Source organism: Podarcis cretensis (genome assembly GCF_951804945.1).
Source record: "Podarcis cretensis genome assembly, chromosome: 2".
In the NCBI taxonomy this organism is placed as follows: Eukaryota; Metazoa; Chordata; class Lepidosauria; order Squamata; family Lacertidae; genus Podarcis; species Podarcis cretensis.
This window is the reverse complement of record NC_137171.1, coordinates 62,698,942-62,714,889: the sequence shown is the minus strand read 5'-3', so window position 1 is coordinate 62,714,889 and position 15,948 is coordinate 62,698,942. Positions and strand designations below refer to the sequence as shown.

The 15,948-nt window shown below is 39.1% G+C and overlaps 1 protein-coding gene and 1 long non-coding RNA gene across 3 annotated transcripts in view; both read left to right on the top strand.

Annotated features, from left to right (window-relative positions):
• The window catches only part of LOC307209765, a 47,159-nt gene extending 32,509 nt beyond the window's left edge, over positions 1–14,650 (top strand). The window contains exon 2 of the long non-coding RNA XR_013835763.1: positions 8,815–14,650. This is a non-coding gene — a long non-coding RNA (uncharacterized lncRNA). The remainder of the gene's footprint in view (positions 1–8,814) is intronic.
• The window catches only part of RNF130 (ring finger protein 130), a 43,358-nt gene extending 28,708 nt beyond the window's left edge, over positions 1–14,650 (top strand). The window contains exon 8 of one of the 2 annotated variants that reach the window (XM_079965128.1): positions 5,210–14,650. In XM_079965128.1, coding sequence (XP_079821254.1) covers positions 5,210–5,319 — 110 coding nt within the window. In that variant the 3' untranslated portion in view covers positions 5,320–14,650. Of the gene's footprint in view, positions 1–714; positions 896–5,209 lie in introns of those variants that run through there. The other variant, XM_079965127.1, reaches the window with a different exon arrangement.
• Positions 14,651–15,948: the final 1,298 nt, after the last annotated feature.

Genomic DNA, 15,948 nt, shown 5'->3' with positions numbered 1-15,948 from the left:
GTATATAGGCTACATATTTTACAGTAATTGACTAGTTCATCAGCACCCTGGTCTGGAATAATCTTACAATTTACTCATGTAGCATTTTGGCTGGCTACTTTCATATTTCCAAAAAGAGACTGGAATATTTTTTAGGGATTTCACACAATATTTCCTACTGGTGATAGCTGCATTAAACTAGAAGGTTCCTCCTAAATTTTTGTATGTAAAAGTAAAAATGATGCTTGCATAAATGGATACTACAGATATCCAAAACCACTTTCATTCATTACTTTGCCATGCTGGAACAAGATGTGCAAGTTTCCCACATAGCGCCCCATCTCTGATCTTTTGGGTGGAGGAGATGCAGAGATTGTATTTTGGACATGTCACAGTATCATAGGAAGCCGGGAGAATTTGTATATTGTGTTCACGTACAGTATTTTTCTTTATTTCACCCCCCCCAAAAGGTGTAGTAAATAAATTAAACCTAGAGTGGAGGTCAAGGTGGTAGCTAGAATTCATAATTTATTTCCCATTTTTATGAACCATCTATTTTAACTGTAATATCTACGGATTTGCCACTTGTGAAAAAGGAATAGCTGTATGCCTTTCTTCCCACTGAATGAAAGCACTAGCAAGTTGTTTTTATTCTGCTCATAATTTATTTTGAACATTTGTACATTAAACAGCAACAATAAAATATTACTGATAATCTCTTTTACTTTCCCACAGAACTGAATGGTATTGAAGAAACACTTTGACTAATCGCTTTGGAGAGAGAGCGGCTTATTTTTATGTATCATTTCTTGATCATGTAACACAAGCATATGTTTTGTACATTCTATTTTCATAATTTGCTAATGCTGAAGCTTTGTATTACAAAAGACTCAATAAAAGGTCAATCATAAAAAATGATTCTGAGATTGAATTTTATTATACGCTTGTCAGTGGAAAGTGGTCCCCCCCCATTCAGTGAATGTTTCCACCTAGTTCTGTTCAATGTATGGAAATGTATCAGATTTTGATCTTATACTTCTGTAAATTCAAGGCTTAGTTCCTTGAACTAAAAGTTAACACAGAAGTTTGCAGGAGGAAAGTTTTAGGTCCCTTCCTTCTGCCAGCATGCCTGCTCTTCCGCGGAAAGCTGTTCTGAAAAGTCAAGAAGGCCCTCTTAAACAACGTGAGATGTAGACCCTCCAAGTGTCCCTATTTTCCAGGGACAGTCCTGGATTTGCAGAAGCCATCCCAGTTTCTGATTTGATCCTGGAATGTCCTGCTTTTCCTTAGGATGTCCCTATTTTCATCAGATAAATGTTGGAGGGTATGGAATAGGATATCCCTAATAATCAGAGAAATGCTGGAGTGCAGGCCTGGTGCTGCTGCAGAGAGGACGAACTGCCTAAAATTGAGGTTGGATCCTAAGATAAGTTAACTTATCTAGGAGTAAAGTTTCCCATTCTTTCCCTCTTCTAGTACCCCACCATGCTCCATTTTATATTATTCAGGAGGGCCCTTTGATCTTCTACAGCAGGCACCCCCAAACATGGCCCTCCAGGTGTTTTGGGACTACAACTCCCATCATCCCTAGCTAACAGGACCAGTGGTCAGGGATGATGGGAATTGTAGTCCCAAAACATCTGTTCTACAGAGTCTTTTCAGAAGTCTGAGGGTAGCAAACATTCCTTCTGTGAACTTGCTTAACTTAGTATACAAGCCAAAGCTAACCTATGAATTATAAAAAGGCACTACCTTTATGGATTTCCACGAAACACTAACGCAAATGGGAAGCAGTTCTTGCTAAAGGAAGGAGGGCTTGATTTCTGCTAATCCTCCCTTGTTCCAGCGCCCTGTATCGTATCTCGATAATGCTCTAAGGTATCTCAGTCCTCAAGGGTAGCTTTTTGGGGGTTGTAATGGAAAAGAAGAGGTGAGCAATCGCCTTTCCATAAGTGAAACTCCTCTTGCAATATTTGGGACTTAAATAATTATGACTCCCAATTTGTTCAGAGATTACAACTGGAAATACCAGGTATCGGATATATACTGTTTTATAGCTACATAAACATTTAGCTTGTGTTATTTCATTATTATTATTATTATTATTATTATTATTATTATTATTATTCTCATACAAGCTTCAACAACATGACATCCTCATGGTTTTGTCTTCCGTTTCTCATTCCTTAATATTTCTGCATATAAAGAATGGCAATTGTGGTCTGTTTTTTGATAGGTTATTACAAAATGTAACGCTTGAACAACCTAAATTACCTCAGCTCTCTGCTGTTCGAAAAAATATTCAGGAAAAGAAGAAATTGTCTGGTTAGATAGCTTTCATTGTTGTTGGGGTTAAATAGAGTGTTTGGCAAAAACATGATGTCTCAATAAAGGAATAGGTGTATAATGTATATAGGTATACATACTCTTTTCTCTCTTGACTCTTCTATTGTGGCACTGGGGAAAATGCATTGGGTGGATGTTGCGAGCAGGCCAGGAATTCGGGCAGCTGATTTGGGGGAAGAATATCTAGATCCAGTGGCCCTTTAGAATCACTGGCTGCATCGCAATCAACTGGGTAGGATTCTGCTCCTCCTGCAGGGAGACCTCAGTTTCAGGGTGTGGCACAGTTGCCCCTGACAATTCTAAATTTAACTGTATCAAAGATGGGGAAAGAAATTTATTTAAATAAAATTTACTCCTTGCAAACCACCTAATTGTCCCTTCTCTGCTACTTCTACATCACAAATTATTCTCTAAGGGAATCAACACTGAACACTAATGTGAAAGTGTGTTCAGCTATTGTGATTGGAAATGAATGGTGTATAGGATTGCTTCCACAGCAAGCTCTTCCATTTCAAATTGGGTCAGTGACACAAAATCTCATGTCCCTGCTGCTTTTTCAGTAGTGGTGCTTGCTTGCACTTCCAAGCCATTGAACACAGCACATTCTTCTTCTTTTCTCATAGAGTAAGAATCATTCAATGGCCTTGTTAGTGAATGTAGAGCTGTTGGGCTCTTGATTTCCAGCCAAAAGCTAATTTCAGACTTAATGAGATTGACTATTGAATCAGGCAGACAAAAAGGCATAAGCTGGCCAAAGCCAGAATCTTTTGTGTTTTTGTTCAATCAAAGTTTAACCTACTTTTGAATTTAGTACTGTGTTTAATTAAAATAAGCCAGTTTGCATTTCTAGCTATCAAAAAAGGAGCTGCCGTTCCTTTTTTATGTTGCTTTTAAAGAAATATTGGGGCTGGGGATTTAAAAGTACTTCTTGAACTTGGGAAAGCAGCCAACATCTATATTAAAATAGTAGCTTAATTTGTAGCTGTCAGGAAACCGTCAGCTGAGAAAGCAGCTTTTATTAATTAGAAATGAAGTGTGTTAAAGTTTCCATAATAGAATATTTCAAAATGTCTTTGAAACGTTCAGAGAAATGTCACAAATAAGGAAGTGACTTTGCTTTAGAAAATGTGAAAAAGTCAAACTGAGGAGGAAGGAAGTACCACATGAATTGTCAAAACATTGTTTTGCCTTTTTTTTGTTTTGAAAAGCTGAAAAAATGGTTCTTTGTATGTTGAATGCCTGCATGTAAATTTTATTAGCCAGTTCTGTAACATTTGAATCAGACCTCATGAGCATAATGAACCTGGTCAGTTCTTTCTAGATTTCTGTTTTATTCATTACATGTAGCGAAGTTGCTGTGCTAGCAAACAAATAAGCTAAGAATTTTTAAATGAATGGGAGGAGGGGAAAATGTATGTAGGTCAGTCCTTTTCTTGTCTCTTGATATGGGCTTGTCTTGTGAAACCCAGTCAAAAGGCAAGAGAACCTTCAATCTGCAAGGCAACATGTCCTTTACTAGGCTCCATTTCCGGCAGTTGGAGTTGCAGGGAGAGGCTATAGTTATAAGCAAGCTTCAGATTGCTTTAAGGCAACAGAATAAGCACATAACACATGTGTTTGCCTTCCTCATGCTAGTAACAGCAAGATTTGATGACAGCTTTTTCTTAGTGCACTCTGAGAGTAGGCATATAGTCTTCATCACAGAGATCAGGAAAATTGAACCAATTTGTAGTCAAAAAGCCCATGGCTGTGTTTAAATTTAGCCCATACTGCTGCTTTCACAGCAGTGAGAAGCAAACCTCTGATCGAAATCAATTTAGACTGTCAGTCAACTAGCTGTAGCAGAAATCTGTTTTTTCCAGCATCTTGCTACAGTGATGTAAGCAGCTTCTTTGCGGGGCCTTGGGTGGATGGGGGGAATACTAGGTAAAAGTTTGGATGAGAGGGATGGTAGAAAGGTCTTGGAAGCTTACAACGAATTGGTGAATACAGAGCAATGTGGGTGAAATGACCCAAATAAAAAAGAGGAAAGTGTCAAGGATTTCCTACCAAAAATGGACAGTCTGTGTTGAAGGAAACGAATGGAGAGAGAACTTGATAGGCAAATGTGACACGAGGCAGATTTGTAACCAGATTATTGAACAGATGTAAAAGGATAGAATGGTATTAATATTTAACACTTAGAAAACACCTAAACTTTTTAAGCGTTATACATATGTTTAAAGATAAGACTGTCACTGCCTGCCTTATGATCATAGGCCATCTGCCTGGTGTCTGGGAAGGGGCAAAGTGTGCTTCTGCAGTCCCAGGTAACAGGCAGTTGGAGCAAAATATTCTTTCATGCAGGGTTGCGGGGAGCATTCCCTCTGCAGTTGTTCATACTGTGACTGATGAAAGAGATCTGGATACATTGCAGAAGTTCTATTTTCCAGGTGTCTAATCTGTAACAGCACTGACTGCTTTCTGCACAAAACACAAGTGACACGCTTCTCCACACAAGCCTTGCGGCCCTTCTTGGCAAATGTTTCATACACAGGCTACCTTGAATTTTATTTTATTAAATTTGTATACTGCCCTTCATCCAAAGATCACACCTACATGTCATCAGCCGCGAGTTTATTAAACCTGTAGTATTACAATGTCCATACAGAAGTATGCAATGGGTTTATTACCGGAAAAAGAGAGGTCTTTCTAATTTTCCAATAATTCACATAGCCCAGATAACGATGGTTAATTTTTTTAAAAAAACTGATGTTTCTTTTGCATTTCTGTGACCTTGGTATAAAAGTAGATTGAAATGCGTAAACTTTGTTGTTAGCAGAGTCGCTTCGTTTTTTCTGCCTCATTCCTAATAGGATTTTTTTTATTGTTGCTTCTTTCCTAGGTGGCCACTTCTTTCACCGTAATTCCCTCTCTCCTCGGAGCCTGGTTTATGAGAATGACTTCTCTTCCATTGAACCTGTCTTGGACATGTATGATGAGAACAAGACCTGAAGGGGATCTGCATTCTTATTGCTTTGCTCTCTTTCCCCTTTCCTTTTCCGTTTCTCATTCCTATTGTTGTGTACTCCTTCCATGGGTGTCCTTTGTCTGAAGAAGAGCTGCCTTTTCCAGAACATGTGCCTGGCTGCCAGGCTGCAAAGGTGAAGCTCAGCTGAGGCAATATCCAAGGATGACATCTGTAAACGGATGAAGTGTGTGCACAAAGTCGGCTGTTGGAGGTTGCCGAGTGACCAAGTTGTCATTAGCAGTGCCAGCGGGATGGTGTTGGTATGCTAGAGGTTTTGCCCTACTCTCAGTTTTAATTTTGTACAACAGTCACCTCTCTCGAGTAGGCACATGATATTTCTCTTCTTTTTTTTAAAAAAAAAAGTTGCAGTGTTTGCCAGCTTAGTTGCCTGATGGAGGAGGTGGTAGGCTACATGTCCAAAGCGCTCCAGTTATTCTTCATTCTAACCTTGATCTTACACTGAACATCCCCATTCCAAAGGGATCTATGAGAAATGTATTAATGTTCCAGCTTTCCATTTAACAAGCTGATGGCAGAACAAGCCAACGTTACAGCAGCATTACAGCCTGCAATATTCGTACTGGATTTTTCAGGGGTGGGGGATGAGGGTTCCTACTTCATTGCTGCGGTTAAATATGAACAAAAGCTGCTTAGAAAGAATGCAAAAAAACAAACAAAAACAGCCATTTTTACAGCCTTCCTGCTGAAGGAATCTCAGACTGATGCTGCTGCTGAAATTTATAAAACCAATATTTGATCTTTAGATGATTAAGACTTCTTAAGAAGAACCCAGGAATCAGAAATAGGTTATTGCTTGTTTTTTTAAAAGGTGTGTACTTTTTCACTCTGATTTTTAAAAAGCCACTTACGTTGGTGTTACATACTGAAAGAACTGGAAGCATCCTTCATACATTTTTACCTGAGATAACTAATCATAAAGCAACAAACACTTTTCTGAAGCTACACCTGTTCCAGAGGACATCAACAGTATGAATCCAGTATGGAGGAAATGCAGTTGCTACTTTGACATCCAGGAGTAAATCCATATTTACTAGAATGGGACAGTGGCTGTAGGAAATAAACTTTCCAACTGATGCAAAAATGGACAGCTAAAAGAACAAAGACTATAGGGTGTTTTTTTTTAAGTAGTTGGCAGTGTTGCTTAAGCAAAAAATAGCAATTCAGAACAAAATTATGCGATGGTGCATCTAAAGTAGCTTTTCCTACTGTGGATGCTGCATAAAATGTAACAATTGAGAATAGTCGTCCCCCCCCATTGCAAATCTGAGCTGCTGTAGAGATAGAAGTGGTATGCTTGTAGTGTGGACACTTAATGCTCTTATGAATCTTGATTGTTGAAGAAATTGAAAACCAAAAGAAAAGGTAAGGAATGTTGGGTGGGTGTCTCGTTCCATTCAGGCAGCTTACAGATGAAAAATGTCTTGTTTTTCTCCTGCAGAAAGTGGGCTTTCACAAGATCTCTCCTGCCCTGAAATGTTGTGATGCTGAAAGTTTTATGCAAAGACTTGAAATTAGCTCTTTGAAGCTAAGTGTTTCTTCGTTAGCAGGAATGCCCTTTCTGTGTTGCTGAGATGGCCATATTGTGTGTCTGATCATTCTTAACTGGGTGATACAGAGCTTAGGGACTTAGCACTGGCAGCCGTTTTGTTTGTTATATGTGCCAGGTAAGTTTTAATGTACTCCACTGAACTGTGAAAGATTCTTTGCAAAATCTATTTAAAAGCACAGTCTTGAAGTATTGTGAATGAAAGTTAGATGATTTAGTGGAGAAAATCAGTAATACTGATTACATGATTACAATGATATTATTTAAATGGACACACGAAGTCTAGCATTCATTTTTCCTTTTACAATCTGCCAATACCATACATTTCTCTGATGGCAAGAAAGCATCTTATGAAAGAAGTGTATGTAAAGTGCTCTCGTATTGCAGAGTTTTTAGTGCATAGCTAGAATCTTGATTAAAAAATGCCTAAAACAGGTTCTGCCCCTGCCCAATCCCTTTAAACTATACATCTGCAATTATTCACATGTAATAAATCACAGTAGTTTACCTGATTTTAAAATTTTAACTAGCTGAAGTTAATTTTAAAACTGAACCGTTACTGAACTTTACTGAATTCTTACAGCCATAACATTGAAGTATTTAAGACTGCATGTTTGGCAGGATGTTGTGGAATGTTCAAAGGTCACTGTGTAGGCCCATAGCCTGAAAGGCAATAAAATATATTAACTGGATAAACTTTTAGAAAATGCTAATTGGAAGCAAAAATACCAATAATTCTTTGTGCACAGAGGGCCCATTCCAGAGAAAATGTAGTTCTATCAGTGGTTGATTTCAATGAGATTTAAGTGTAATTACATTCCTTTGTATTTGCATTTTAACAGGTGAATGGTAATATCATAGTCATGTTTTTAACAGATTCAGGCCACTATTTTGACCAAATTTATACCGTTTTTAGCAAGATCCAGGCTTCTCCTCCTCCTAACTTAATGAATTTTCAAGCTGGAATCATTCTATATAGATGAATAAGGCAACTTAGGATTTAGGGCATTGTTTGCTAGCTATAAACAATGTTTGCTCTCCAAATCAAGGAGAGATCTATTGTTTGAACTTATACAGCTGCTGCTATAAAGTCAGATCATTGGCTCCTCTAGCATCATATTGCCTGTTCTGGCTGCTAGCTGCCCCAAATCCCAGGCCTGCTGCCCCAAATGCTTTAAAATAGAGGCACTACCATGGATGAGTTTGGTATCTTCTGCATGCGAAACCTATGTTTTATCACTGAGCTATGCTCTGCCCTCTCTCCTTTTTAGAACATGAGGCAGGGCAATCAGAATTCAGTGAACTACAGCTGGCCACTACACTAATATTTCTCTTTGGTATCTGAGGCATTGGTGGCAGTGCCTGAAGCTAAGAAAATAGAGCAATGAAAGGGAAACATGGAAGCCTTAAACAAACTGTAGTTACTATTGAGTTATCTGTCTGACTCAGAATGTTGCGCCCTACTGCGGCCGTGCAACATGTCTTGGCTCATGAAGAACCTTGACAGTTGCCACTGGAGCATATTCTGTGTCCTGATAACTTGGGAATGGGCAGCAATCAAGAAAAGCCTTCAATTGTAGCTTTTCAAATGTGGCTTTTGTCTGAGCTGTAAATTGTAGTATCCCTCTGAACAATAAAAGCAAACAAACCAGCCCCCAGAATTCACAAGAAAGCACCCTTTGGAAAAGCCTAGTGCTGCTTAAACTTCAATGATTCCTTAAGTAGATGTCATCAAGAGCCTCCTTCCCCTATAAATCTTCCCAAACATAAAATATTTTGCTATCTTGAGAGAGAATGCAGTAGGGGGGTGAGCTCTAATTTAAGTATTATGTATTGCCCTTTAAGAACAATGGTGGCTTACGTTCAGGGACATTTATTTTATCTTGACAGTATCATTCACTCTTTTATTTAGCCCAAGATGGGGTTTTAAAAAAAATAATAATCAAGATTTCTGAATACAGGTCAGACCATGATGTGAGCACACGTTGATTCATTCTCAAGACTAGAATGTTTGTACATAATCAGCCCAAATTTGGGGTGGGTAGGGTGGGGTTGAGATGGATTTGGTCTTGTGAACCTACTATTTTGCCTTTGACACTGTTGTGAAAAACAGTATTTTTAAAATAAACAGACAACTGGGGAAATCGGCTTGTACATAATCACAAGTTTTAAAACTCCCATCCTGCTTATATGTGGCTACACTCCAAGCAAAAAAACAGCTTGCATAGTTTTTAAAGATGTTTTTATTACATGTGAAATGGCTGTTCAGTCTTCTCACTTGAAAAGTGCAGCAGATACTTAGCCCAATATAAGAATTGTGCTATACACGTTTTTTTTCTTCAGAGTTTATCTATCCCATGTAAGGAAAAAAATGTGAGAAAGTGGCTCTTCCCAAAGGGATTCTTCATGTGCCTTGCCATCCAGCATTGCACAAGGACCCCTAGCCAACTACAGAGACTGGGTCCTGCTCTGCAACTTTCTAGAGAGCATGCATTTTATTAATATCTGGGTGTGGCTACTTATTATAGGTAGCACAAAAACAGGTAATGCAGGCACGGGGGTGGGGCATGTCTGTTTCTAAATTTATTACACTCCCAAAGATTTCAGGCAGTTCATTTGAAAGATTAGTTAATTGCACACATCCTTGCTCAATGTTTTTCCCCTATATGTGTATAACTAATTTACCTAGTTAAGAATGCATTTTAGCAGACTTATATTGTTTTTATTATCTAATTCCCTAACTGTCGCTTTGTTCAAGAACTGCACAGGTATGTAGAGGCTATACTATTACAAGTAAAGTAAACTGTGGCTCAATTGATAGAAGCTACGTCCTCTCCTTTTCCTGTTACTTTTCTGGCGTTTATTATTGCAACTGGAAGAAATTGTAGCAATGATAGACTGTGGTCTGGTCCACACACTTAACAGGCATTTTCGCATTGTGGAGCAGACATGTACTCTTCTCACCCACCGCATAACACCACGCATCGCATACAGCGAACAGTTCACAAAAAGGCCCAAATTTCACAACTTGATTTCACAAGCCAGTTTCACATGATTTCCCCTTGCCTCTGCATGAGACACTCTGTCTCATCTTATGTTCATGGGGCAGGGGTGGGAGGGAGAGGAGGGATAGTTATAGGGCATGTCAAGTCATAGAATCATAGAGTTGGAAGGGACCCTGAGGATCATCTAGTCCAACACCCTGCAATGCAGGAATAGGCAGCTGTCCCAGATGGGGATCAAACCTGCAACCTTGGCATTATCAGCACCACATAACCAACTGAGCTATCCAGGCTGATATGCACCTTCTTCTCCAGTGTATTCACAGGATTGAGGGCTAATATATGAACAAGACCATTATCCACAAACTATTTTTAAAAGGTGTGCGTATATTAAAAGCCTGTTTCACTTGTAAATTCCTAGGAGATAGGCACGCACAATTAAGATTAACAGCCCTAAGAAAATGCGATTTTTAAAAATGTGAATAGGAATAGGAACCATACACATACAAATAGACTGTTGCAGTGAGGGCAAAAATGTGGGTAAAACAGTAACTTTGGGCAAATAGTTTGTTGATTTAGGAGTGCAAATACTTTAGTTAGGCAGAATAGTAACCCATGGACATATCCACCCTACAAATAAATGAAAGTGTTTTATACCACTATTGCTGCCTTTGTGCCAGAAAGAGAAGGGTGTATTCAATCTAGCCTGGACTAAAAATAACCATTGACTAATGCAATCAGCAAAGTGTGTGAGCATGGAAAAGGATAGTAAAAGCTGGTGCCTTCCCACTTTTAAAGATGAGCATTTTTATCCATTCCTGGACTTTAGACAGCTAGTGTTCTTCCTTCCACAGGCAAACCACTTTCCCTTGGCATCTGTGTTTTTATTGGTTGTGATAAAGGAAGCTGGTAGGCTTGTTTTGCACAATTTTAGAGCTGGAAGGTCATAAGGCATCTAATCTATCTACTCCTGAATAAGTGTATTTACATATAAACCACCATAAAAAATATTTCTCTAACCTTGTTTAAAAATGCCCAGTGACAGAGACTCCCTTAGTAACTTGTTCCATTCATTGTTGCTTCCTAATTATTCCTCCTACTCAATAATTTCCCTTGCTCACTTTCTGATTCATGTTCTAACTTGTGTGCCACACCCTCCCACACCCAATAATACTGTTTTTCACAGTAGTTATGAGTCCATCTCTATCCAGAGGGCATATCAACATATTTAAAACATGAAGGCCTATACAAAGACTCTGTTTTCGCAGCAAGACTGCATTGATATGCCCTATGTGAATGTACAGAGATTAAACAAAGTAACTAAGAAGCATCTGCATCATGGTTCCATGACGTTCAGTTGTTTACAGTGACATCTAGTGGGGAAGAAGGGGGTAAATCAGCTCTCCAGGCATTCATCTGATGTTTAAACAGAGAAAACTCGTCAAGTCCTATTGTTTGGCCTACATAGGAAAGAAAAACAGATATATAGCAACTTTTCAAGCAGACAATGCTGTATCCCCCCCCCCCCCCTTTAACCTTTTCTTCAACTGACCTATTATTTGGTGAAATCGGCATATTATGGATGGCCTTCTACTAGGTGCTATTGGGGTAAATGAAATAGGCATAATCCTTTCTGTACAAAACTTAGCAGCTAACAAGAGAGTAGTTTGGTTTTATTGTTCCTTTTTCAAGCTGTACTTCGCCTGTAAAACATTTGCAGTTAGAAGGCTTGTCTACCCTCCTGACTCTCCCGTATGTGTGGAAAGGGCTTCACACCCTCTTAGATTGTATTTATTTATTGCAGTTGATTGGTGCAGTCAAAACTGTATTATAGTTGTACTGAAGCAGCACAACTGCACTAATGGGTAGTGCAGTTGTACCAAGGATAGCTGCTTCTCTTCAAAACAGTGCCACTTGAACCACACAGCCTGTTTTTGGCAGTGCTCCATTTGTAAAGCTTATCCTAGTATACAGTTGCAGTGATGGGGGGGGGAGCTGCACCTCTTGTGTTCCCCTCTGTCACGTGGCTATTTAAAGCATAGGTTCCCTGATATTTCAGCTTAGACTGCAGGGGGATGACATCAGTTGAAACTGACCTGCAGTAAACTAGCAGTATGTAAACTCAGATTTTACTGTGTTCTGAAACTGGCACAATTAGCAGAATGTACATGATGTATTGCTATTAGCACACCTGTGCATTTGCTATAGGAGGGGCTTAGCTCCCTTTCCTATCAGTTCAGTAAAAAGATGATGATCTGGTGTGGGATTCACATGCACCAGGCGGGAAACAAGTGAGTTTTTGAACAGGAAATATCTAGTTCCATCCAAGCGCTAAACAAGCAAGTTATGTTCAATGCTTCTGTTTCCTCATATAATATGGTAATAATACCTACCTCACAGGAATAGTGTGAGACTTCAATCATTAATATTTATTAAGAATGGCAAGCTTCTTGCATGGATGGTGCTATGTAAATGCTTACATGTTTGTTCGCTTGTTTGCTTATATATCTTCCCAGTTTTCCCTATAGATGTCAGGCCCTCTGGGGTGCTGGACCATGTTGGCTAAAGCGTTGTGATCTGTTATTGTATCTTTACTCTGATTGTCTGCCTCTCTTTTTATTATTTAGTGTTTGTTCACTTATGCTTGATGGGCCATGCTTGTAACTCTCCTAAATGTTATTTCTTTTGATGTATCCAGACAATAGAATACAGTGGAATGGCATTTTAAAGGGATGATCTGCTGACTCACTAAATTGGCATACTCCCAATGAGTTCAGAATGTCTACGCTAGTATAAAGGGTCAATGATTCTCCCGTTAGAATTGCCAGTCATGTCAATGATGGGATTTTAGCAAATGCCAGCTATTGAAGTTGTGTTCCATCAAGCACCTAGATTGCTAAAACCATGTTCTTATTATGTTGAGATCTGCTCAAATTATGGGGGGAAAGAAGATAGTGGTCCTTTATAAAACCCACAAGCCTCAACTCCTGAGACTGCCCAATTTTAGTCAGATCATGGGCCCCCTGCACTCTCCCAAAAACAGTAGTGAAGGGGATCAGGCCCTCTCCGAGCTCCCTGTAATTTGAGCACTTCTGACAATCCCTGTAAGGGGGCATAAGAACCTAAAAAACACACACCAGCTATCACATTTGTTAACACACTGATGAGGTTGATCTGCATTAACGAAAAGCACATGTCAAATAACTGTCACTCAGCTCTGTAGCTTGGAGAAAAGAGTTGCCATTTTTCTAGCATATAATCTAATCATTTGGAATGGCTCTGGCTGCCCCACTTCCAAGGTCAGTGAAGTTTCCTTCAGTTCTGGGAACTGAAGTGAAGAGACACTTGCTATGTGGTAGTTAGGCTGTGCTGTCTTAGATATGGTGGTGGTGGTTATAATTAACAGGAGCATGATGAATAACCCTCATACCTGGGCTTTATCCAGACACTGTATATCAAGGGTGGCTAATCTGCAACTCTCCAAATATTGTTGGAATCCAGCTCCCATCAGTCTCAGACAGTATAGCTAATGGTCAGAGGTACACCACCTCTGCTGTATATGAAGGCTTTGCCAGCTTTTTCTGAAAGAGTTCCTGTGCCTTTCATAGCTGTATGCCAGGCTAAAATGCAACTTGTACAACTTCTCTTGGCATAAAGATGCAGTCATTTTTTTGGGGGGGGGGGGAGAGCTGCAGTTGCTAAGTTCCTTCTTGTCATGCAGCAACTGAAACCACAGGAGCCCAGCCAAGAAAAAGAGGGGGAGGAGAAAATCTGTGGATATTTGGAAATCAACACTTGTGGGTTTAAGAGGAAATGCTGCCACCAGAATTAAACATTTGACCTGCTTTCCTCTCTTCTCTACATCTGCACATTGCTCACTCTGGTGATTAAAATTGCTGCACTAAGCCTTATATGTTGGGAGAAAAAAACTTTTCTGAAGTGCACAAAGCTAGCGGTATCCCAGTTGTTTGGTCAACTTAGCAGCAAAATAAATGGATATCTGCTAGATGCCCTTTTTGTGCCACTTAAGGGCTATGCATGCAATCCTTAGGTTTGTGGTTATCCATAGATACTATTTATATGGATATTTAGTTACGCTGAACCAACAGTTTACATTTGTATCAGCACACAGTTCAGTGGATGTGCTTAATCATGATTTGAGCTCATGTAACTACAACCAGCAGTCTTGAATCCAGACTGTTAGCCCAGATAGAAAATTTAAGTGGATAACTCTGTAAGCAAGGCTCAAGTGTCTGCTCAGGATCCCCAGGTACAGGCCAAGATTAACTATGCACAAAATGCAGTGAGAATAACTTTTAACAGGTCTTTTGCAATGTGATGAGTGAAAGTGATTAAACTATCAAACAGCGTGTATGTAAAATACAATGGCAGGGCCTATGTATTTGAATTCCTCATTGCCATATTGTGAATTATACCAGTATGAACAACAGAGAGCCGAAAAATACAAACAAGCTACTAGAGGTCTGGCAAAGTGAAAAGGATTATTTGCCTTGTTTCTAATCTAGGCATGTGCAGGCAGTATGCCACCCTCTTGACAATCTAAACTTTAAAATCTGTGTGATAAGCTGTAGCTTGGCAGCCACAAAAATTCTTAGTCTACATATTTTGATGTAAGTATACTACTATATTGTAGCTATGTGGTATATGCTGATATGTTAATAGTGTATACCTTTAAGTTAGGATTTGCTAATGTAATACATTTCAATAAAAAGCTATTTAAAAACAGCCTATGCCTGCTTAATGGTGTTCCATTGCTCTGTATATGTGAGAATTTCACTGCCTGGCAAATCCCAGTGCACAACTGGTGAGACAATCTGAGATACCTGTTCTCCAGTGTTTCAAGAAAATGGATGAAATCTTCGGCACACAGAAAATTATCTTCTAGGTATCTCAGATGGCTCTTCGTGCATTTTATTTCCTGTTATACTTAGATATCATGTGACCACATGGCAGATAAGGAACCAGTGGACAAATTAAAAATAAGCTCGTCTGCCTGATTCTCATCTCATGATACTTCACAAACTGTACTTTCACATAGTCAATTTTGTGTTCTATGGTGTTCAGCAATTTTACAGCAGGCAGTTAAGAAGAATAGTAAGGCAAGATAATATAGGAAGAAGGAGCAATCCCTAAATCTTAAGGTCTAACTCTTGTCTATAGACCACTAGTGGTCTATGAGCCTCATTCAGGCATGTCTGTGGATTTGTGGCTGAAGACTGGAGATGGCACAGCCATTAATTTGATTATAATATTAATATTTATTGTAAATATTTTAATTCTATGGAATTAAAATGGTAATACACTAAAATTAAAATAAAAGAAGCAATGAAATTTAGCACATCTAGCACATTGTATTACAATTGTTACAACAGAATTATTAAATGGTCCGGTAAGACCCTATTTAGCAATATTTTAAGTGTTCCATGGAGGGTGGGGTGAGTTGGGAACCTCTGGCCTAAGGTATCTCATACCTAAGCAGTTTAGGACTTTAACGGAAATCACCAACACTTTGAATTGAGCTCAGAAGCAAATTGGAACCGGTGCATCTATGTCATGCAGTCATTGTCTCAGTAGGCTTAAAACAAATGGCAGCTAATATTTATTCAGGAAAAGGGCAGAGGGCAGAAAGAGACCAATTCCAATACTGCATAGCTAGAGATAGGAACAGGACTGCATATTAAGTCCAAGATTTGTGGCTTTTGCCAATATGCAACATAGAATATAATTTAAATGTTTTCTCCTATTTTATCAGGAATAGTGAATAGCTTTAGTTTAGTGCATCCCAAGGGAGTTGTTTAATCCATCTACTGCTTTGTTTTGTGAATTGCCCTGACAAATGCTGTCATTCTGGCAGAGAGACATTTAAGTGAACACTAGGCATTTCAGAAGATTTATCCATGCCTTTTGTAAGTTAGCTTCAGAAAAACAACAAGGTGAGCAATCCTTTGTGCTTCAAGAATTGTAATAAGCACTAAAACAAAATGGGTTGTTGCAGCTCAGGAATGTTGTGGAGAAGTAACTGT